The sequence below is a fragment of the Triticum urartu genome, chromosome 6A (genome assembly GCF_056163025.1).
Source record: "Triticum urartu cultivar PI428250 chromosome 6A, HENAU_Tu73, whole genome shotgun sequence".
Taxonomy (NCBI): Eukaryota; Viridiplantae; Streptophyta; class Magnoliopsida; order Poales; family Poaceae; genus Triticum; species Triticum urartu.
The window spans coordinates 507,512,039-507,537,219 of record NC_141878.1 but is presented as its reverse complement, the minus strand read 5'-3'; the positions used below and the strand labels follow the sequence as shown (position 1 = coordinate 507,537,219).

Below are 25,181 nucleotides of genomic sequence, written 5' to 3'. Positions count from 1 at the left end.
CCCGGATGTGATCACTGACATGACGAGGAGTCTCGAAATGGTCGAGACGTAAAGATTGATATATTGGAAGCCTATGTTTGGATATCGGAAGTGTTCCGGGTGAAATCGGGATTTTACCGGAGTACCGGGAGGTTACCGGACCCCCCCGGGAGCCATATGGGCCTTAGTGGGCTTTAGTGGAAAGGTGAAAGGGGCAGCCTAGGGTGGGCTGCGCGCCTCCCCCCTCCCCTAGTCCTATTAGGACTAGGAGAGGTGGCCGGCCCCCCCTCTCTCTTTCCCCCTCGGGGAATCCTATTCCAATTAGGATTGGGGGGGGGGAGTCCTACTCCCGGTAGGAGTAGGACTCCTCCTGCGCCTCCATAGGGCTGGCCGCACCCCTCCCCCTTGGCTCCTTTATATACGGAGGCAGGGGCACCTCTAGACACACAAGTTGATCATTGAGATCGTTCCTTAGCCGTGTGCGGTGCCCCCTTCCACCATATTCCACCTCGATCATATTGTAGCGGTGCTTAGGCGAAGCCCTGCGACGGTAGTACATCAAGATCGTCACCACGCCGTCGTGCTGACGGAACTCTTCCCCGACTCTTTGCTGGATCGGAGCCCGGGGATCGTCATCGAGCTATACGTGTGCTAAGAACTCGGAGGTGCCGGAGTAACGGTGCTTGGATCGGTCGGATCGGGAAGACGTACGACTACTTCCTCTATGTTGTGTGATCGCTTCCGCAGTCAGGCTGCGTGGGTATGTAGACAACACTCTCCCCTCTCGTTGCTGTGCATCACCATGATCTTGCGTGTGCGTAGGAATTTTTTTGAAATTACTGCGTTCCCCAACAGATCCAAACCGTGTCAACCCCGACGAAACAAAAGAAATACAAAGGCAAGTAAAACATCTCATAGACCATGGACATGTGCGCGAAAGTTTGAGCCCTTGTGCCATTCCGGTCATTCTTGTACCAAAACGTGATGGTAGTTTTCGCATGTGCTCCGATTGTAGACCTATCAATGCTATCACTGTTCGCTATAGGTATCCCATTCCACGCCTAGATGATATGCTTGATGAGCTTAGCGGTGCCACTATATATTCCGAAATTGATCTTAAGAGTGGTTACTATCTAATCCGCATACAAGAGGGTGATGAATGGAAAACCGCTTTCAAAACCAAGTTTGGTTTGTATGAGTGGTTAGTCATGCCTATGGGTGTTTCGGAAGCACCGGGCACTTTTATGCGCCTCATGAATCATGTCTTTCGCCCTTACATTGGTATATTTGTTGTGGTCTACTTTGATGACATACTTGTGTTTAGCAAATCTATCAAAGAGCATGTCACCCATGTCCGCACCGTTTTGCAAACTCTTAGAAAAGAGCGCCTCTATGCTAATATGGATAAATGCCTTTTTGGTGTTGATAAGCTCGTTTTATTAATGCTATTAAGACTTGGCCGCAACCAACCAACTTGCATCAAGTGCGTAGTTTTCTTGGCCTTGCAGGTTTCTACCGTCGCTTTGTCAAGGATTTTAGCATCATTGCTTCGCCTTTGCACGCTTTGAGCAAGAAGAATGCGCCTTTTGTTTGGGGACCATCCCAAGATACCGCATTGAATGAGCTTAAGAATTTGCTTACTCATGCTCCCGTGCTTGCTTTACCCAACTTCGACAAGCCTTTTGAAATTCATTGCGATGCTAGTGGTAATGGCATAGGAGGTGTGTTAACGCAAGAGAAGCGCCCCATAGCTTACTTTAGTGAGAAACTTTCCGGAGCGCAACTCAATTATCCCATCTATGACAAAGAGCTATATGTTTTAGTCCGCGTTTTGCATGAATGGGAACATTACCTTCGTCCCCATGAGTTTACCATTCATACCGATCATGAGACTCTCAATTATCTTAAGGGACAAACAAAGTTGAACAAGCGTCATGCTAAATGGAGTGAATTTATTTAGTCTTTTACCTATGTCATCAAGTACATCAAGGGTAAAGAAAACATCGTAGCGGATGCTCTTTCCCGCATATGCATGCTTGTCACGCAACTTGAGTTAGATGTCATTGGCTTCGAGCATATCAAAGACTTGTATGAGCATGATGCAACTTTTGCTACTCCTTATGCCAAGTGTTTGTCGAATACATCTTGGGAACGCTATTACATTAAAGACGGATATCTTATGGGAGCTAACAAACTTTGCATTCCTGAGTCCTCTCTTCGTTTGTTGCTTTTGCAGGAATCTCATGGAGGAGGCTTAATGGGACACTTCGGACGCGACAAGACGTTCACCACGCTCTCGAAGAGCTACTTTTGGCCAAAGATGTTTCGGGACGTCAATCGTTTCACCAACCGGTGTTCTACATGTTGCAAAGCTAAGTCCAAAGCTCAATCTCATGGTCTCTATATGCCTTTACCAACCCCATACCAACCATGGGAATACATTAGCATGGACTTTGTACTTGGTTTGCCTAGAACTCGAAATGGGAAAGATTCCATATTTGTCGTTGTGGATGTTTCTCAAAAATGGCACATTTTATTCCTTGCCACAAGATAGACGATGCTTCACATGTTGCTAATCTCTTTTGTAGGGAAATTTTGCATCTCCATGGTGTGCCAAAGACCATCGTCTCGGACCGCGACGTCAAGTTTCTTAGATACATTTGGAAGACCCTATGCGCCAAGCTCGAAATCAAGCTACTCTTCTCCACGGCGTACCGTCCTCAAACCGATGGCCAAACAGAGGTGACAAACCGCACACTCTCCGCTCGAGTACTCATCAAGAAGAACATCAAGGAGTGGGAGGAGTGTCTACCCGTCGCCGAGTTCGCCTACAACCGAGCAAGACACTCAACAACCGACAAGTCCCCTTTCGAGGTCGTCTACGGATTCAACCCTTTGTCACCATTGGATATTCTACCTCTACCACTCCAAGAGCGAATCAATTTGGACGCAAGTGCACGAGCGACCCATCTCAAGAAAGTGCATGAAGATACAAGAAACACCATCGAGCGCCATGTACAACGCCTTGCGACCAAGCTCAACGTCAACAAGCACCCTATGATTTTCAACATTGGAGACCTCGTGTGGCTACACCTTCGCAAGGACCGCTTTCCCCAAGAACGCAAGTCCAAACTTCGACCACGCGCGGATGGACCATTCAAGGTGCTTGCACGCTACAACAACAACACTTACAAGATCGACATTCCTCGTGACAAGTACTCTGTGAGCGACATCTTCAACATCAAAGATCTCTCGAACTACCATGGTGATGAGGATTTGGATCCGAGGACGGATCTTGGGAGATGATGCGGACCATCCCAAGATCATCCCCATGGACGCACCTACACCTCCAACGACACCACTTGGACCAATGACACGAGCCCGAGCCAAAGCTATCGAAGATAAGGTGAACTCACTCCTCTCCGAACTTCCACTTTCTATGCATGAGACATGGCTACTACCTAAGTCCGAGATGTTGTGCATGATTAGGTACCAAGAGGGTCCTCCCGAAGATGCGCATGAATACGGACAAGTCCCCAAGTCCACGGATGAGGAGAACCAACGGAAGGAGCCAAGAGCATCTCCCAGGCCCCGGACATCCGGCCAAGGCCCCGGACATCCGGCCCCTAGAGCGCCTTCCTCTACAGCTGCTCAGCCACCAAGTGCCTACAGGCCCTGGACATCCGGCCCCGCGAGCTCGGACATCCGGCCCTTCCCGAGGTCCCGGATATCCGGCCTCCTGCCCAGAAATCCGGACACCCCCGAACCCGAGAGCAACATGGCCAGCTTCACCAGCCCGGACATCCGACCTCCACAGCTCGGACATCCTGCCCTCCGCGAACGCCCGGACATCCGGCCCGACGCCCGGACGTCCGACCTCCCTGTCTGCGCACAGTAAAGGGCCGAGGCCCGTGTACCCCTTCTACCCCCTAGACTATATATACTCCACCCCGTACAACTTTCTAGGGTTAGGAAAGGATTAGCTCATATTTTGTGTGAGAGCTTTGCTCATCCACTTGGTTACCTTCTCCTCGGAGATTCGAGCCTCCACCGGAGAAGATCCCCCAAGCGGATTCAAGACCCCTCTTTAGGGAAGAACATCAAGACCTCCTCACGGAGAAGAACCGGTTACCCTTTTGTATCGTCCCTAGTTGTCCGTGGACCGTGTATCGTTCTATGTATCCGAGGATCTAGCACATGTGTGACTTGTTCTTATTAGTTTGAGTGTTCCTCTTGTGTTTCCCCTTGTGATTTCCCTCGTTTTCCCTCAGTTCCCTCTTTGTGTTCCTCGTGTTCTTCGCGGGATCCGCTCCTTTCGTGAAAGATCGGGTGATTAGGGTTCTACCCTACATCAAACTATCCCTCAACATGCAACAAAGAGTCACTCCAAAGTCACTAATAGCGGAGAACAAACGAAGAGATTATGGTAGGGTACGAAACCACCTCAAAGTTATCCTTTCTGACCGATCTATTCAAGAGTCCCTAGTAAAATAACACGAAGCTATTCTTTCCGTTCAATCTATCATAGAGTTCGTACTAGAATAACACCTTAAGACACAAATCAACCAAAACCCTAATGTCACCTAGATACTCCAATGTCATCTCAAGTATCCGTGGGTATGATTATATGATATGCATCACACAATCTTAGATTCATCTATTCAACCAACACAAAGAACTTCAAAGAGTGCCCCAAAGTTTCTACCGGAGAGTCAAGACAAAAACGTGTGCCAACCCCTATGCATAAGTTCACGAGGTCACGAAACTCGCAAGTTGATCACCAAAACATACATCAAGTGGATCACATGATATCCCATTGTCACCACAGATAAGCACATGCAAGACATACATCAAGTGTTCTCAAATCCTTAAAGACTCAATCCGATAAGATAACTTCAAAGGGAAAACTCAATTCATCACAAGAGAGTGGAGGGGGAGAAACATCATAAGATCCAACTATAATAACAAAGCTCGTGATACATCAAGATCATGCTGACTTAAGAACACGAGAGAGAGAGAGAGATCAAACACATAGCTACTGGTACATACCCTCAGCCCCGAGGGTGAACTACTCACTCCTCATCATGGAGAGCGCCGGGATGATGAAGATGGCCATCGGAGAGGGATTCCCCCCTCCGGCAGGGTGCCGGAACGGGTCTAGATTGGTTTTCGGTGGCTACGGAGGCTTCTGGCGGCGGAACTCCCGATCTATTCTGCTCCCCAATGTTTTTAGGGTATATGGACATATATATGCGAAAGAAGTCGGTCAGGGGAGCCACGAGGGGCCCACGAGGGTGGGGGCGCGCCCAGGGGGGTAGGGCGCACCTCCCTGCCTCGTGGCTCCCTCGGAGCTTCCCTGACGTCTACTCCAAGTCTCCTGGGTTGCTTCCGTTCCAAAAATAACTCCCCCAAAGGTTTCATTCCATTTGGACTTCGTTTGATATTCCTTTTCTTCAAAATACTGAAATAGGCAATAAAACATCAATTTGGGTTGGGCCTCCGGTTAATAGGTTAGTCCAAAAATAATATAAAGGTGTTTAATAAAGCCCATAAACATCCAAAACAGATAATATAATAGCATGAATACTTCATAAATTATAGATACGTTGGAGACGTATAAGCATCCCCAAGCTTAATTCCTGCTCGTCCTCGAGTAGGTAAATGATTAAAGAAATAATTTATGAAGTGTGAATGCTAGCAGGTGCACAAGTTTGATCAATGGTAATTTCAATCACCTTTTCTAGCATCATTATATATCATAACAATAGCTCAACTCATAGGTCTTCTCATGATCAAGTAACAAGCTATTCACATGTTAAAGTATAGATCATAAACTTTCTTGAAAACTAACAAACCGTGTTATTAGTCATCAAACAATTACAATTCATCTTATTTTCAGGAAGGGTCTATGTCAGAGCTTTGATTCAGCAAACTTCACATACTCAACTATCATTTAGTCTTTCACAATTGCTAACACTCATGTGATATTTATGGGTTCAAAGTTTTAATCAGACACATAGAAAGATAGGGGCTTATAGATTCGCCTCCCAACCTTTTACCTCAAGGGTAATGTCAACAATAATAGTTCATGATGCCTTACATCCAATTGGATATATATATATATATATATATATATATATATCAGGATCCTTCCAACACAATGTGCTTGCCAAAGGATAAAATGTAAAAAGGAAAGGTGAAGATCACCATGACTCTTGCATAAGGTATAAGACAAGAATAAAAGATAGGCCCTTCGCAGAGGGAAGCAGAGGTTGTCATGCGCTTTTATAGTTGGATGCACAAAATCTTAATACGAAAGAACATCACTTTATATTGCCACTTGTGATAGGGACCTTTATTATGCAGTCCGTCGCTTTTATTGCTTCCACATCACAAGAACGTATAAAACTTATTTTCTCCACACTAATAGATCATACATATTTAGAGAGCAATTTTTATTGCATGCACCGATGGCAACTTGCTTGAAGGATCTTACTCAATCCATAGGTAGGTATGGTGGACTCTCATGGCAATACTGGTTTAAGGGATGTTTGGAAGCACAAGTAGTATCTCTACTTGGTGCAAAGAATTTGGCTAGCATGAGGGGGAAAGGCAAGCTCAACATGTTGAATAATCCATGACAATATACTTTATTTCAGATATAAGAAAACATAACCCATTACGTTGTCTTCCTTGTCCAACATCAACCTTTTAACATGTCATATTTTCATGAGTGCTCACAATTACAAAAGATGTCCAAGATAGTATATTTATATGTGAAATCTCTCTTCCCTCAATATTCTTTCATGAATTGTTCAAGTGACCAATACAATGTTTGCTAACCTTCAATAAATTTACCACCTCCACTTCTTATATGTGAAGTCATTACTCCCCATGGGATAAGCATATGAAACATATATAATTTCAGATTTATTATATTCAATTCATTCAACCATTTACTCATAGGATATATGTGAAGCACGTGAATGAATAACAAACTACTCTGAAAGATATAAGTGAAGATCAATGAGTAGTTAAATAATTATTTAGCTATGTGAAGACTCTCCCATTTAATAATTTCAGATCTTGATACTTTATTCAAATAGCAAGCAAAACAAAATAAAATGACATGTAAGAATAGCAAACATCATGTGAAGAAGCAAAAACTTAGGATCAACCGATACTAACTGATAGTTCTTGAAGAAGAAAGGTGGGATGCCAACCGGGGCATCCCCAAGCTTAGATGCTTGAGACTTCTTGAAATATTATCTTGGGATTCCTTGGGCATCCCCAAGCTTGATATTTTGTGTCTCCTTAATTCCTCTCACATCACGGTCTCCCTAAATCTCAAAAGCTTCATCCACACAAAACTCAACAAGGACTCGTGAGATAAGTTAGTATAAACCAATGCAAAAACCTTATCATACTCTTCTGTAGCAAATCACTAAAATTATTAATCAACATTGCATACTAAATGCCTCCGCATATTTAATAGTCCTATCCTCAAATAGAATCATTAAACAAGCAAACATATGCAAACATAACAGCAATCTGCCTAAACAGGACAGTCTGTGAAGAATGCAGCAAGATCCATACTTCCCTAGCTCCAAAAATTATGAAAGAAAATTACCACTGAAGTAAATTTATCAGAGCTTATTATGTAAAAGGTTTCAACATTTTATACATTCTGACTTTTCTAGGGTTTTTTTGCAACAGTGGTAAACTTTCTGTTTTCAAACAGCAACATGAAGACTTGTAAAATAAGCATAGTAAAGGCCATCAATGCCACTTTTATTGAAATAAAAGATGCAAAACATTGTTCTAAATAACATAAAGCAAATCCTAACAAAATAAATTGACGCTCCAAGAAAAACACATATCATGTGGTGAATAAAAATATAGCTCCAAGTAAAGTTACCGATGAACGAAGACGAAAGAGGGGATGCCTTCCGGGGCATCCCCAAGCTTAGGCTCTTGGTTGTCCTTGAATATTACCTTGGGGTGCCTTGGGCATCCCCAAGTTTAGGATCTTTCCACTCCTTATTCCATAGTCCATCGAATCTTTACCCAACACTTGAAAACTTCACAACACAAAGCTTAACAGAAAACTCGTGAGCTCCGTTAGTAAAAGAAAACAAACCATCACTTCAAGGTACTGTAATGAACTCATTCTTTATTTATATTGGTGTTAAACCTACTGTATTACAAATTTTCTATGGTTCATAAACTCTATTACTAGCCATAGATTCATCAAAATAAGCAAACAACACATGAAAAACAGAATCTGTCAAAAACAGAACAGTCTGTAGTAATCTGTAGGTTATGAATACTTCTGGAACCCCAAAAATTCTAAAATAAATTTCTGTACGTGAGTAATTTATGTATTAATCATCTTCAAAAAGAATTAACTAAATATAACTCTCCATTAAAAAATGGCAGCAAATCTCGTGAGCGCTAAAGTTTCTGTTTTTTACAGCAAGATCGCAAAGACTTCACCCAAGTCTTCCCAAAGGTTCTACTTGGCACAAACACTAATTAAAAACATAAAACCACTTCTAAACAGAAGCTAGATGAATTATTTACAGGCACGTATGAGGCACAAGTGCGGGATGTGCAACTGCACAGGGCCCCTCAAAATATTGGGGCCCCAAATTAAATTTTACTGCTACATTAATTAATTAATTAAGAAATTAGCGAAATGCAGGACACTACGGGGAGTAATTACTTCTTGAGAATTGGACCAGGTCTTTTGTTCTTCTCTCCACTCATTACTTCCTTGGGAACGCATCCTTCTTCACTATTTTCCTTTGGTCTTCCCAATTGCAGCATTGATGGGACCACTTGAGGAGTAGTACCATGTCTATTTAAAACTAGTGACCTCTTTTTAAAACTAGTGACTTCGGTTGCTGTGAAAATATAAGATTAATTTTTTTCTAACTTGTTACAGTAGAACTTCAACAACCAAAGGGTCGTGGTCTCTTTTTGTGGTTTCATTTTAATGAAAATGGAACAGATGGGAAATATTTTTAAAATAAATTGTGCTCATTTTCTAATGGAGATAAACTTGAAGATTTTGTGCAAAGAAGTTCTAGAAAGATTGCTTGGTCCAACTAAAATATAGATTAGTAGAGATTAATTCATAATTTGCAGTTTTTGCAACATATAGTTCTTGGAAAAATTATGTTGCACATATGGTAATTCTTAAAAACATCTTTCCCAATTATTTTTCTTAATGACTGGGCCTAATCTTTGATTTTGCACCGGGCCCCCAAATTCTCAGATACATCCCTGATTATTTATTACTAAACAGAAACAAAAGGCAAGGAACAAAAATAAAGTTGGGTTGCCTCCCAACAAGTGCTATCGTTTAACGCCCCTAGCTAGGCATGACGATTTCAATGATGCTCACATAAAAGATAAGGATTGAAACATAAAGAGAGCATCATGACGAATATGACTAGCACATTTAAGTCTAACCCACTTCCTATGCACAGGGATTTTGTGAGAAAACAACTTATGGGAACAAGAATCAACTAGCATAGGAAAGCAAAACAAGCATAACTTCAAGATTTTAAGCACATAAAGAGGAAACTTGATATTATTGCAATATGTAAAAGCATATGTTCCTCTCTCATAATAATTTTCAGTAGCATTATGAATGAATTCAATAATATAACCATCACACAAAGCATTCTTTTCATGATTCATAAGCATAGAAAATTTAGTACTCTCCACATAAGCAAAATTCTTCTCATTCGGAATAGTGGGAGCAAATTCAACAAAATAACTATCATGGGATTGAAAATTGAAATCAAGATGACAAGTTTCATGGTTATCATTATTCTTTATAGCATACGTGTCATCACAATAATCACCATAGATAGGAGGCATTCTTTCATCATCGTAAATTTGCTCATCAAAACTTGGGGGACAAAAAATATCATGTTCATCAAACATAGCATCCCCAAGCTTGTGGCTTTGCATATCATTAGCATCATGGATATTCAAAGAATTCATACTAACAACATTGCAATCATGCTCATCATTAAAATATTTAGTGCCAAACATTTTAATGCATTCTTATTCTAACACTTTGGCACAATTAATTATCGGAATCCATATTTTCACGGAAGACATTAAAAAGATGAAGCATATGAGGCATCCTCAATTCCATTTTTTTGTAGTTTTCTTTTATAAACTAAATTAGTGATAAAACAAGAAACTAAAAGATTCAATTGCAAGATTTAAAGATATACCTTCAAGCACTAACCTCCCCGGCAACGGCGCCAGAAAAGAGATTGATGTCTACTACGCAACCTTCTTCTTGTAGACGTTGTTGGCCCTCCAAGTGCAGAGGTTTGTAGGACAGTAGCAAATTTCCCTCAAGTGGATGACCTAAGGTTTATCAGTCCGTGGGAGGCGTAGGTTGAAGATGGTCTCTCTCAAACAACCCTGCAACCAAATAACAAAGAGTCTCTTGTGTCCCCAACACATCCAATACAATGGTAAATTGTATAGGTGCACTAGTTCGGCGAAGAGATGGTGATACAAGTGCAATATGGATGATAGATATGAGTATTTGTAATCTGAAAATATAAAAACAGCAAGGTAACTAATGATAAAAGTGAGCGTAAACGGTATTGCAATGCTAGGAAACAAGGCCTAGGGTTCATACTTTCACTAGTGCAAGTTCTCTCAACAATAATAACATAATTGGATCATATAACTATCCCTCAACATGCAACAAAGAGTCACTCCAAAGTCACTAATAGCGGAGAACAAACGAAGAGATTATGGTAGGGTACAAAACCACCTCAAAGTTATCCTTTCTGATCGATCTATTCAAGAGTCCCTAGTAAAATAACACGAAGCTATTCTTTCCGTTCAATCTATCATAGAATTCGTACTAGAATAACACCTTAAGACACAAATCAACCAAAACCCTAATGTCACCTAGATACTCCAATGTCACCTCAAGTATCCGTGGGTATTATTATACGATATGCATCACAAAATCTCAGTTTCATCTATTCAACCAACACAAATAACTTCAAAGAGTGCCCCAAAGTTTATACCGGAGAGTCAAGACGAAAACGTGTGCCAACCCCTATGCGTAAGTTCATGAGGTCATGGAACTCGCAAGTTGATCACCAAAACATACATCAAGTGGATCACATAGATATCCCATTGTCACCACAGATAAGCACGTGCAAGACATACATCAAGTGTTCTCAAATCCTTAAAGACTCAATCCGATAAGATAACTTCAAAGGGAAAACTTAATTCATCACAAGAGAGTAGAGGGGGAGAAACATCATAATATCCAACTATAATAGCAAAGCTCGTGATACATCAAGATCGTGCTGACTTAAGAACACGAGAGAGAGAGAGAGATCAAACACATAGCTACTGGTACATACCCTTAGCTCCGAGGGTGAACTACTCCCTCCTCGTCATGGAGAGCGCCGGGATGATGAAGATGGCCACCGGAGAGGGATTCCCCCCTCCGGCAGGGTGCCGAAACGGGTCTAGATTGGTTTTCGGTGGCTACGGAGGCTTGTGGCGGCGGAACTCCCGATCTATTCTGCTCCCCAATGCTTTTAGGGTATATGGACATATATAGGCGAAAACATCGGTCAGGGGAGCCACGAGGGGCCACGAGGGTGGGGGCGCGCCCAAGGGGGTAGGGCGTGCCTCCCTGCCTCGTGGCTTCCTCGAAGCTTCCCTGACGTCTACTCCAAGTCTCCTGGATTGCTTCCGTTCCAAAAATAACTCTCCCAAAGGTTTCATTCCTTTTGGACTCCGTTTGATATTCCTTTTCTTTAAAACACTGAAATAGGCAAGAAAACAACAATTTGGGCTGGGCCTCCGGTTAATAGGTTAGTCCCAAAAATAATATAGAAGTGTTTAATAAAGCCCATAAACATCCAAAACAGATAATATAATAGCATGAATACTTCATAAATTATAGATACGTTGGAGATGTATCACAGTGCTCAAGAGGTAGCAAGAAGGATTTCTGGCGCCGTTGCCGGGGAGGCTATGCACAAGTCAAGACATACCAAGTACCCATCACAAACTCTTATCCTCGCATTACATTATTTGCCATTTGCCTCTCGTTTTCCTCTCCCCCACTTCATCCTTGCCATTTTATTCGCCCTCTTTTTCCATCCTTGCCATTTGCCTCTTTTTGCTTGTTTCTTGTTTGCTTGTATGTTGGATTGCTTGCTTGTCACGATGGCTCAATATAATACTAAATTGTGTGATTTTTCCAATACCAACAATAATGATTTTATTAGCACTCCGATTGCTCCTCTTACCGATGCTGAATCTTGTGAAATTAATGATGCTTTGCTGAATCTTGTCATGAAAGATCCGTTTTCCGGCCTTCCTAGTGAAGATGCCGCTACCCATCTAAACAAATTTGTTGATTTATGTGATATGCAAAAGAAGAAAGATGTGGATAACGATATTGTTAAACTGAAGCTATTCCCGTTTTCTCTTAGAGATCATGCTAAAACTTGGTTTTCGTCTTTGCCTAAAAATAGTATCGATTCATGGAATAAGTGCAAAGGTGCTTTTATCTCTAAGTATTTTCCTCCCGCTAAGATCATCACTCTTACAAACGATATTATGAATTTTAAGCAACTTGATCATGAACATGTTGCACAAGCTTGGGAGAGGATGAAATTAATGATACGTAATTGCCCTACACATGTTTTGAATCTTTGGATGATTATACAAATTTTTTATGCCGGATTGAACTTTGCTTCTAGAAATATTTTAGATTTGGCCACGGGAGGCACTTTTATGGAAATCACTTTAGTAGAAGCTACTAAACTCCTAAATAATATTATGGTTAATTATTCTCAATGGCATACTGAAAGATCTACTAATAAAAAGGTGCATGCTATAGAAGAAATCAATGTTTTGAGTGGAAAGATGGATGAACTTATGAAATTGTTTGCTAATAAAAGTGTTTATTCTGATCCTAATGATATGCCTTTGTCTACTTTGATTGAGAATAATAATGAATCTGTGGATGTGAATTTTGTTGGTAGGAACAATTTTGGTAATAACGCGTATAGAGGTAATTTTAATCCTAGGCCGTTTCCTAGTAATTCCTCTAATAATTATGGTAATTACTACAACAATTCTTATGGAAATTATAATAAGATGCCCTCTGATTTTGAATATAATATTAAAGAATTTATTAGTTCGCAAAAGAATTTCAATGCTTTGATTGAAGAAAAATTGTCTAAGATTGATGAGTTGGCTAGGAACGTGGATGGAATTTCTCTTGATGTTGATTATTTGAAACTTAGATCTATTCCACCTAAGCATTATATCAATGAGTCTCTCAAAGCTATGAGAATTTCCATTGATGAGTGCAAAGAAAGAACCACTAGGATGCGTGCAAAAAAAGATTGCTTTGTGAAAGCGTGTTCTTCTAGTTTCCATGATAATAATGATGAAGATCTGAAAGTTATTGATGTGTCCCCTATTAAATCTTTGTTTTGAAATATGAATCTTGATAATGATGGGACTGGAGATGAGTCAACTTTAGTTAGAAGGCGTCCCAATGATTCAGAGTTTTTAGATCTTGATGCAAAAATTGATAAAAGTGGGATTGGAGAGGTCAAAACTTTACATAACAATGAACCCACTATCTTGGATTTCAAGGAATTTAATTATGATAATTGCTCTTTGATAGATTGTATTTCCTTGTTGCAATCCGCGCTAAATTCTCCGCATGCTTATAGTCAAAATAAAGCTTTTACTAAACATATCGTTGATGCTTTAATGCAATCTTATGAAGAAAAGCTTGAATTGAAAGTTTCTATCCCAAGAAAACTTTATGATGAGTGGCAACCTACTATTAAAATTAAAATTAAAGATCATGAATGCTTTGCTTTATGTGATTTGGGTGCTAGTGTTTCCACGATTCCTAAAACTTTGTGTGATTTGCTAGGTTTCCGTGAATTTGATGATTGTTCTTTAAACTTGCATCTTGCAGATTCCACCAATAAGAAACTTATGGGAAGAATTAATGCTGTTCTTATTGTTGAAAATAGGAATTATGTGCCCGTAGATTTCATTGTTCGTGATATTGATTGCAATCCTTCATGTCCTATTATTCTTGGCAGACCTTTCCTTAGAACGATTGGTGCAATTATTGATATGAAAGAAGGGAATATTAGATTCCAATTTCCGTTAAGGAAGGGCATGGAACACTTTACTAGAAAGAAAATTAAATTACCTTATTAATCTATTATGATAGCCACTTATGGATTGCATACCAAAGATAACAATACCTAGATCTATCATTGCTTTTATGCCTAGCTAGGGGCGTTAAACGATAGCGCTTGTTGGGAGGCAACCCAATTTTATTTTTGTTCCTTGATTTTTGGTTATGTTTAGTAATAAATAATTAATCTAGCCTCTGTTTATATGTGATTTTATGCTTTTAATTAGTGTTTGTGCCAAGTAGAACCTTTGGGAAGACTTGGGGAAAGTCTTTGCGATCTTGCTGTAAAAAACAGAAACTTTAGCGCTCACGAGATTTGCTGCCATTTTTTAATGGAGAGTTATATTTAGTTAATTCTTTTCGAAGATGATTAATAGATAAATCCCTCACGTCCATAAATTTATTTTAGAATTTTTGGGGTTCCATAAGTATTCGAAACCTACAGATTACTACAGACTGTTCTGTTTTTGACAGATTCTGTTTTTCGTGTGTTGTTTGCTTATTTTGATGAATCTATGGCTAGTAATAAAGTTTATGAACCATAGAAAATTTGGAATACAGTAGATTTAACACCAATATAAATAAATAATGAGTTCATTACAGTACCTTGAAGTGGTGGTTTGTTTTCTTTTACTAATGGAGCTCACGAGATTTTCTTTTAAGTTTTGTGTTATGAAGTTTTCAAGTTTTGGGTAAAGATTTGATGGATTATGGAACAAGGAGAGGCAAAAGCCTAAGATTGGGGATGACCAAGGCACCCCAAGGTAAAATACAAGGACAACCTAAAGCCTAAGCTTGGGGATGCCCCGGAAGGCATCCCCTCTTTCGTCTTCGTCCATCGGTAACTTTACTTGGAGCTATATTTTCGCCACATGATATGTGTTTTGCTTGGAGAGTCTTGTATGATTTGAGTCTTTGCCTTTTAGTTTACCACAATCATCCTTGCTGTACACACCTTTTGGGAGATACACACATGAATTGGTATTTATTATAATACTCTATGTGCTTCACTTATACCTTTTGAGCTAGATAATTTTGCTCTAGTGCTTCGCTTATATCTTTTAGATCACGATGGTGGTTTTATTTTATAGAAATTATTGATCTCTCATGCTTCACTTATATTTTTTGAGAGTCCCTTAGAATAGCATGGTAATTTTCTTTGGTTATGAATTTAGTCCTAATATGATAGGCATCCAAGATCGGTATAAAAAAACTTCCATAAAAAGTGCATTGAGTAATAGGAGAAGTTTGATACTTGATAATTGTTTTGAGATATAAAGGTGGTAATATTAGAGTGTGCTAGTTGAGTAGTTGTGAATTTGAGAAATACTTGCGTTGAAGGGTGCAAGTCCCGTAGCATGCACGTATGGTGACCGTTGTGTAACAAATTTGAAACATGAGGTGTTATTTGATTGTCTTCCTTATGAGTGGCGGTCGGGGACGAGCGATGGTATTTTCCTACCAATCTACCCCCTTAGGAGCATGCGCGTAATGCTTGGTTTTTGAGGACTTGTAGATTTTTTCAATAAGTATGTGAGTTCTTTATGACTAATGTTGACTCCATCGCACTCTCACCCTTCCATCATTGCTAGCCACTTCGGTACCGTGCATTGCCCTGTCTCACCTTGAGAGTTGTTGCAAACTTCGCCGGTGCATCCAAACCCCGTGATATGATACGCTCTGTCACACATAAACCTCCTTATATCTTCCTCAAAACAGCCACCATACCTACCTATTATGGCATTTCCATAGCCATTCCGAGATATATTGCCATGCAACTTTACACCTTCCATTTATCATGACACACATCATCATTGTCATATTGCCTTGCATGATCATGTAGTTGACATCGTATTTCTGGCAAAGCCACTGTTCATAATTTTCCATACATGTCACTCTTGATTCATTGCCCTTCCCGGTACACCGCCGGAGGCATTCATATAGAGTCATACTTTGTTCTAGTATCGAGTTGTAATCATTGAGTTGTAAATAAATAGAAGTGTGATGATCATCATTAATAGAGCATTGTCCCAAAAAAGAGAAAGACCAAATAAAAAAGGGAAGGCCCAAAAAAAGGGGCAATGCTACTATCCTTTTTTCCACACTTGTGCGTCAAGGTAGCACCATGATCTTTATGATAGAGAGTCTCTTGTTTTGTCACTTTCATATACTAGTGGGAATTTTTCACTATAGAACTTGGCTTGTATATTCCAAAAATGGGCTTCCTCAAATGCCCTAGGTCTTCGTGAGCAAGCAAGTTGGATGCACACCCACTTAGTTTCTTTTGTTGAGCTTTCATACATTTATAGCTCTAGTGCATCCGTTGCATGGCAATCCCTACTCCTTGCATTGACATCAATTGATGGGAATCTCCCTAGCCCATTGATTAGCCGCATCGATGTGAGACTTTCTCCTTTTTTGTCTTCTCCTCATAACCCCCATCATCATATTCTATTCCACTCACAGTGCTATATCCATGGCTCACGCTCATGTATTGCGTGAAAGTTGAAAAAGTTTGAGATTACTAAAGTGTGAAACAATTGCTTGGATTATCATCGGGGTTGTGCATGATGAGAGCATTCTTGTGTGACAAAAATGGAGCATGACCAAACTATATGATTTTGTAGGGATGAACATTCTTTTGCCATGTTATTTTGAGAAGACATAATTGCTTAGTTAGTATGCTTGAAGGTTATGTCAATATTAAACTTTTGTCTTGAATCTTTTGGATCTGAATATTCATGCCACAATAAAGAGAATTACATTGAGAATTATGCTAGGTAGCATTCCACATCAAAAATTCGGTTTTTATCATTTACCTACTCGAGGATGAGCAGGAATTAAGCTTGGGGATGCTTGATACGTCTCCAACGTATCTATAATTTTTGATTGTTCCATGCTATTATATTATCTGTTTTGGATGTTAATTGGATTTATTTTACACTTTTATATTATTTTTGGGACTAACCTATTAACCCAAGGCCCAATGCAAATTGATGTATTTTTGCCTATTTCAGTGTTTCACAGAAAAGGAATATCAAACGGAATCCAAACGGAATGAAACCTTCGGGAACATGATTTTTGGAACAAACGTGATCCAGAGTAATTGGAGTGGACGTCAAGAAACAAACAAGGAGTCCATGAGGCAGGGGGCGCGCCCTCCTCCCTCGTGGGCCCCTCGTGGCTCAACCGACCTACTTCTTCCTCCTATATATACTCATATACCCTGAAAACAACCAGGAGCACCACAAAACCCTATTTCCACCGCCGCAACCTTCTGTACCCAAGATCTTGGGGCCTTTTTCGGAGCTCTGCCGGAGGGGGCATCGATCACGGAGGGCCTCTACATCAACTCCATGGCCCCTCCGATGATGTGTGAGTAGTTTACTTCAGACCTTTGGGTCCATAGCTATTAGCTAGATGGCTTCTTCTCTCTCTTTGAATCTCAATACAAAGTTCTCCTTGATCTTCTTGGAGATCTATTTGATGTAACTCTTTTTGCGGTGTGTTTGTCGAGATCCGATGAATTGTGGGTTTATGATCAAGTCTATCTATGAACAATATTTGATTCTTCTCTGGAATCTTTTATGTATTATTGGTTACCTTTGCAAGTCTCTTTGAATTATTAGTTTGGTTTGGCCTACTAGATTGATCTTTCTTGCAATGGGATAAGTGCTTAGCTTTGGGTTCAATCTTGTGGTGCTCGATCCCAGTGACAGAAAGGGAAACGACACGTATTGTATTGTTGCCATCGAGGATAAAAAGATGGGGTTTATATGATATTGCTTGAGTTTATCCCTCTACATCATGTCATCTTACCTAATACGTTACTCTGTTCTTATGAACTTAATACTCTAGATGCATGCTGGATAGCGATCGATGTGTGGAGTAATAGTAGTAGATGCAGGCAGGAGTCGGTCTACTTGTCGCAGACATGATGCCTATATACATGATCATGCCTAGATATTGTCATAATTATTCGCTTTTCTATCAATTTCTCGACAGTAATTTGTTCACCCACCGTAATACTTATGCTATCTTGAGAGAAGCCACTAGTGAAACCTATGGCCCCCGGGTCTATTCTCCATCATATTAATCTTCCGTCAACAAGCTATTTCCATTACCTTTTATTTTGAAATCTTTACTTTTAATCTTTATCATAAAAACACCAAAAATATTATCTTATCATCTCTGTCAGATCTCACTCTCGTAAGTGATCGTGAAGGGATTGACAACCCCTTTATAGCGTTGGTTGCGAGGTTCTTATTTTTTTGTGTAGGTACGAGGGACTTGCGTGTGGCCTCCTACTGGATTGATACCTTGGTTCTCAAAAACCGAGGGAAATACTTACGCTACTTTGCTGCATCACCCTTTCCTCTTTAAGGGAAAACCAACGCGGTGCTCAAGAGGTAGCAAATATCCATTTTGCGGACCGTGTCCTGATAGGGCAAGTTTAGAATACTACCGCCATCCATGAGGACTCGCGTAAGGTGGAATCCATCGATAATTGGGTCGAGGACCAACGCGGCTGAGCCTCCGTGACGGATACTAGTCGGATGGTCTCTGCGATCGAAGGTGATCAGGCAGGCTGACCATGGGTTGAATTTTGGGGTGACATGCTCTATCGCATAGACGTCCTTTAGAGCGCGCTTGCGCTCCCGCTTGGGAATGTGAGTAGCGTATATCAAAATCACCATTTTGACCTCGGGGGGAAATTTCTTCTGTCCCCCTGTATTCGGTGGGTGAGGCTCCTCGTTGTCGTCCTCGCTGGGCGACTGTCGGTGTCAAAACCAGCGGATCTCGGGTAGGGGGTCCCGAACTGTGCGTCTAAGGTTGATGGTAACAGGAGACAGGGGACACGATGTTTACCCAGGTTCGGGCCCTCTCTATGGAGGTAATACCCTACTTCCTGCTTGATTGATCTTGATGAATATGAGTGTTAGAAGAGTTGATCTACCATGAGATCGTAACAGCTAAACCCTAGAAGTCTAGCCTGTATGACTACGGTATTGAGTATATCCTATTCGGCCTAAACCCTCCGGTTTATATAGACACCGGGGGGATCTAGGGTTACATAGAGTTGGTTACATAAGATGGAATCTTCATATTTGTTCGCCAAGCTTGCCTTCCATGCCAAGGAGAGTCCTATCCGGACACGAGTGTAGTCTTCGGTCTTCGTATCTTCACAGCCCATCAGTCCGGCCCATAGACAACAGGACGGACGCCCAAGGACCCCTTAGTCCAGGACTCCCTCAGTAGCCCCTGAACCTGGCTTCAATGACAAGGTATCCGGCGCGTAGTGCTGTCTTCGACATTACAAGGCGGGTTCCTCCTTCCGAACTCCAAAAAATAGTCTTCGGACGAAACAAACGTGTCCGGATCTACAACACACAGCCGTAGAGGGTATAGCACTTTCATGAATCCAATCTGCTGACAACTTTAATAACGTGACTTCACGCCCTCCCGGCCTTTATTTTGAACCGTTTCCTGTCCCGCTGTTCCACGTTTTTAGGGGCGTGGTTTTTACTGGCACGTCTTGTCGAAGCAGGGATCGTTCCCCCTTATTGTGGGATTTTCATCAATACGAGCATGGGTAACCCAACCGTCCTGCGGAAAGATTCCTTAGGAATAGGCAGGTTCCTAGGCTTTAGGAGGAGGCGTTCAATACCGGAGGCCTTTATAAAGGAACCAAGAGCTGTCTTTTTTACGCCAAACTTCTCCTCAGCCTTCCCAACCTCGAGTTCCAGCACCCAAGGTTCGACTCCATTGCTTTCAGCCTTCCCATCATGTCCGGATCCAGCTCTCAAGGTCGATGGGTGGCTTCCTCCATTACAGAGGAGGATATTGCAAAACTTCGGGTAGCCAGATAACTGACTGCAGAGATCCACCACCGGCTTCCTGCTCAAGGACAAGTTATTCCGACCCCCAGATCCGGCGAGAGGGTTGTGTTCATCCTCCACTTCCTCCGGGGGTTAGGGTTTGCGCTTCACCCCTTCGTCCGGGGGCTAATGTTTTATTACGGACTGGATTTTCACGACCTTGCCCCGGACTCGATTCTCCATGTTTCGGGGTTTATTATTACATGTGAGGCCTTCCTTCGAATCCCCCCACACTTCGGCTTATGGCTCAAGACCTTTAGTGTGAAACCGAAGATAGCCGGCGGGGAATAGGTGGAGTGCGGCGTGATGTCTACTACACAACCTTCTTCTTGTAGACGTTGTTGGGCCTCCAAGTGCAGATGTTTGTAGGACAGTAGCAAATTTCCCTCAAGTGGATGACCTAAGGTTTATCAATCCGTAGGAGGCGTAGGATGAAGACGGTCTCTCTCAAGCAACCCTGCAACCAAATAACAAAGAGTCTCTTGTGTCCCCAACACACCCAATACAATGTTAAATTGTATAGGTGCACTAGTTCGGCGAAGAGATGATGATACAAGTGGTATATGGATAGTAGATAATAGTTTTTGTAATCTGAAAATATAAAAACAGCAAGGTAACAAGTGATAAAAGTGAGCGTAAACGGTATTGCAATGCGTGGAAATAAGGCCCAGGGTTCATACTTTTGCTAGTCTAAGTCCTCTCAACAATACTAACATAATTGGATCATAAAACTATCCCTCAACATGCAACAAAGAGTCACTCCAAAGTCACTAATAGCGGAGAACAAACGAAGAGATTATGGTAGGGTACGAAACCACCTCAAAGTTATTCTTTCCAATCAATCCGTTGGGCTATTCCTATAAGTGTCACAAATAGCCCTAGAGTTCGTACTAGAATAACACCTTAAGACACAAATCAACCAAAACCCTAATGTCACCTAGATACTCCAATGTCACCTCAAGTATCCGTGGGCATGATTATACGATATGCATCACACAATCTCAATTCATCTATTCAACCAACACATAGGACCTCAAAGAGTGCCCCAAAGTTCTACCGGAGAATCACGACGAAAACATGTGCCAACCCCTATGCATATGTTCCCAATGTCATGAAACCCGCAAGTTGGTCACCTTAACATACATCAAGTGGCACGTGGTATCCCATTGTCACCACAGATATCCACGGCAAGACATACATCAAGTGTTCTCAAGTCTTTAAAGACTCAATCCGATAAGATTACTTCAAAGGGGAAACTCGATTCATTACAAGAGAGAAGAGGGGGGAAGAAACATCATAGGATCCAAATATAATAGCAAAGCTCGCGATACATCAAGATCGTATCATCTCAAGAACACGAGAGAGAGAGAGATCAAACACATAGCTATTGGTACATACCCTCAGCCCCGAGGGAGAACTACTCCCTCCTCGTCATGGAGAGCACCGGGATGATGAAGATGGCCACCGGTGAGGTTTCCCCCCACCGGTAGGGTGCCGGAACAGGGTCCCGATTGACTTTTGGTGGCTACGGAGGCTTCTGGCGGCGGAACTCCCGATCTATGTTGCATTCTGGAAGTTTTACGATACGTAGGTATATATGGGTGAAAGGAGTATGTCGGTGGACCGAAGGGGGGGCCGCGAGGCAGGGGGGCGTGCCCCTACCCTCGTGAGCACCTCCTTCATCTTCTGACGTAGGGTCCAAGTCTATCCGGTAGGTTTCCTTCCAAAAATAACTTCTCCAGTTGATTTCGTTCCGTTTCGACTCCGTTTGATATTCCTTTTCTTCGAAACACTGAAAAGGCATAAAACAGCAAATCTGGGCTGGGCCTCTGGTTAATAGGTTAGTCCCAAAAGTAATATAAAAGTGGATAATAAAGCCCAATATTTCCCAAAACAGTAGATAATATAGCATGGAGCTATCAAAAATTATAGATATGTTGGAGACGTATCACGGCGGTGCTACAATCAACCAACTCGACAACACTCCCTGGCCGAAAGGTTCCTTTACCGAGACTTCCAATTACTGGCAGCTGGAGTGGTTTTACATTACAGAGCCCCGCAGTACTAAGTGGGTTGCTGCACCCACTTTCCGTCCTGGTCCACCGTCACAGCTTGCATCATGGGTCAACAAGGGGCTGGACTGGGGATCGGTTGATGAAGTGTGGACCTTACAAAGCCATATCTGAACCCTCCTCGAGAGAGATATCGATCTCGTTAGTGTGATTCAAGTGATGTTAGTCCACCGAACCCTGCCCTGCCAGCGCAGGCCTCGCCGCATGTGGGAGTTTAATCCAGAAGGACCACCGACCCTCCAACACTTCTTCGACGCCACACATGAAGGGATGTGGGAGTTATTTTTCTGGAAGCGGAAACATTGGCTGGATACCGCTGAGGATGCTAGCCTCAATTGTAATCGTCCGTATACCCCGGTAAGCACTTGGCTCTCGAATACTTTGCGGTCATGCATACAGTAATATGATACTGAGTAGGCTATCTTTTTCCAGGGCTGGATAAAGAAGGCGGAACTGATTATGTGTTCGGCCCCTCTGCCCGAGGGTCCAGCGAATCCTGTCCTAACAAGGATGCTGGCCCCAGCACCATACCATATGCCGGAGAAGGAGGACGAGGCAGAGGACAAGAGGACCAAGGACGACCTCTATTCCCAAGGGACCTCGGACTTTATATCTGGAGGAATAAAAATCTCCTCGTCCGAAGACAAAAGTAAAGGGGGGCCACCATCTCTTTCCCTCCCAAGAAGAAGAGGGCCGCCTCCAAAGATTGGGAGAAGCAAGCTCCTAAGCGAGGCAAGATGCCTCTAGGAGGCGGCCCGGGCCTGGAGGACATAGAAGCACAGTCTCATGACGAGGAGGAGCCTCCGACCCAATCGTAAGTGAACAAGGTTGTTCTAAACATATCCCGTTCTTTTCATATGATGCCTCGAATATACATTTTTTGCAGCCCAGCGCGCAGTCCCCTTCAACAATACTCTTCCTCGGGGTACCTTCTCCCGGAGATGATGGAAAGCGAGACGCCCCCACCGGCCTCTCAGTCCAATAGGGTAGACGATCTTGAGGTGTCATCGCAGAGGGTTTCCCCCGACCAACAAGTGGTGCAAGGGATGACGAAGGTGTTATAGAAAGGTGATACTTCGGCAGCCCAGGGTCTGGGGAACAACAATGAAGATCCCGAATAGTCCGGAATGCAGCCGGATACAAATAAACGGGTCCCTTCAAAGGGTGGTCTTACTCCTACGGCTGCCTCCGGAGACCCAGAGGCGCCGGATATCTTGAAGAACATGCTGCGGCAGGCGTCTATTTCAGAGGAACATTGTACCTTGATGGGTACGGTGGTTGAAAAGGTCCTATCCGCGAAGAGCGGATTGAATGAGGCCTTTGTGAGCCTGCTGAGAGACTTCGAGGTTTGTAATGTAACATGTGCAATTGTGTTTTATTCAGAAAATAGACCTATGTATAGACAGTAGCCCCTGAGACTCTAGTTGGCTTCCCATGGGAGGCGAACGGAGGATGAAAAATAAATTTTGGAGGACTAATCTGATTAACTTTGAACACAGGCTACTTCGCCCCTGGCTACTTCCCGGACTGCGGATATTGCCGAACTACAACAGAAGCTTGATGTGGCCGGGGATGACATTACGTTGATCAATATGCGTCTTGACGAGTCGCAAGGTATGTATTCAGAGCAGTATCTGTACATACATTTTTGTGATATAAGCATGACGCTGAAAGCTGTACTTGGCTGCAGATGGTGCTCCCGCCGTTGAAATTCTTTGGGCTGAGCTAGCCCGGGCCAAGGAGCAGGCCCGGTGTAGTAATGCGGCCGCCGAGAAGGCATCGGCTGAGTTAGAAGCCGAACGGGCTGCTCGGCTTCAAGACGAGGAGAAGATATCCATGATGGCGCTTGAGCTAAAAAGTGCCGCCAGCCGCTCTGAGCTCCTTGAGAAGGAGAAAGAAGCCAAAATGGCTGAAATTGAAAAGGCTTTACGAGAAGAAAGAGAAGCGCTGTCTGAATCCAGAGCGGCCCGTGAGGAGATCCGGCAAGCCGGGGAGATTGCGGCTGGTAAGCCATTTTTGCTACAGGCTAAGTTCGGCGATCCGAACTATGCTCAGATGAACCAATTGTGGAGTTCTCCGGACGAGTTTTTAGACTTGCCAAACAGTTCTTCCGATGCGGCGCAGTATTATCAGGCGTGAGAGGGGTACGCAATGGAGAAGCTTTTCTGGTCACAGTTCGGCGCCTCGAAGTGCCCCCTGTTGCTGAATGAGCAGATGTCCCAGTGGGCCGAGCTTCATAGGATATCCTGTGCTGCTATGAAGAACTTCATAATCTGGTTATGGCCAACTGAGCCTATTATGAATAGTTACTTTGGCTTGGTGCAGTAGCTTGTTGACGCAGTGCCGCGTATCGACGCTGTGAAGCGATCGGTGTGCATCGAGGGTGCATGGATGGCTTTTTCCCGAGTCAAGACATTCTAGGGGAATATGAAGGCCGTCGACGTTGCGGTGATGAGTCCGCCCAAGGACAGGGACCGCCATGAACCGAAGCATTATTTTGAAGACGTCCCAGTAACTGCCCGCTTGATAGAGGGTCAATGCTCGAAAGACATAATGTTCGAGTGAGGTGTATAAGAATTGTACGAGACAATTTTATAGTGAATCTATTTGTATATTTTGCTCGAAATCTTGTGTTCCTCTTGTGCGGCCGTTTTTAATATAATCTGAAAGATTTCTAGTCGTCGGCTTCAGCCCCCTTGTAGGAAGTACAGGGGTGTTCGAAAAAGCATATGATCACTCTTGACCCAACGTCTTGGTCCGTAAAGGAGGTGTCAATGCGGCGAACCAGGCAACTAGACTATAGGGTGTTAACACTTCCACTTAGCCATAGGAGTTTTATGGTGGGTCTACGACATAGCCCCTAGTATGTATGCGGCTTATTCATACGATGCGTTTACATAATTGACCGGAAAAGAGGTCCTTCGTGTGACACGGAGGAATCGCTAGAGACTCCGATAAGTCATCGAGTGGTTGACCAGCTCTCGCCGCATCATGACAGTCAGT

General features: G+C 42.6%; 1 protein-coding gene across 1 annotated transcript in view; it reads left to right on the top strand.

The window, feature by feature from the left end:
* LOC147965944 (uncharacterized) overlaps nt 1-24,540 on the top strand; it is a 37,463-nt gene extending 12,923 nt beyond the window's left edge. Inside the window, exons 3-5 of the mRNA XM_087530663.1 lie at nt 23,678-23,792; nt 23,869-24,160; nt 24,504-24,540. Of these exons, the coding sequence (XP_087386789.1) occupies nt 23,678-23,792; nt 23,869-24,160; nt 24,504-24,540 (444 nt within the window). The remainder of the gene's footprint in view (nt 1-23,677; nt 23,793-23,868; nt 24,161-24,503) is intronic.
* The last annotated feature ends 641 nt before the right edge of the window (nt 24,541-25,181 follow it).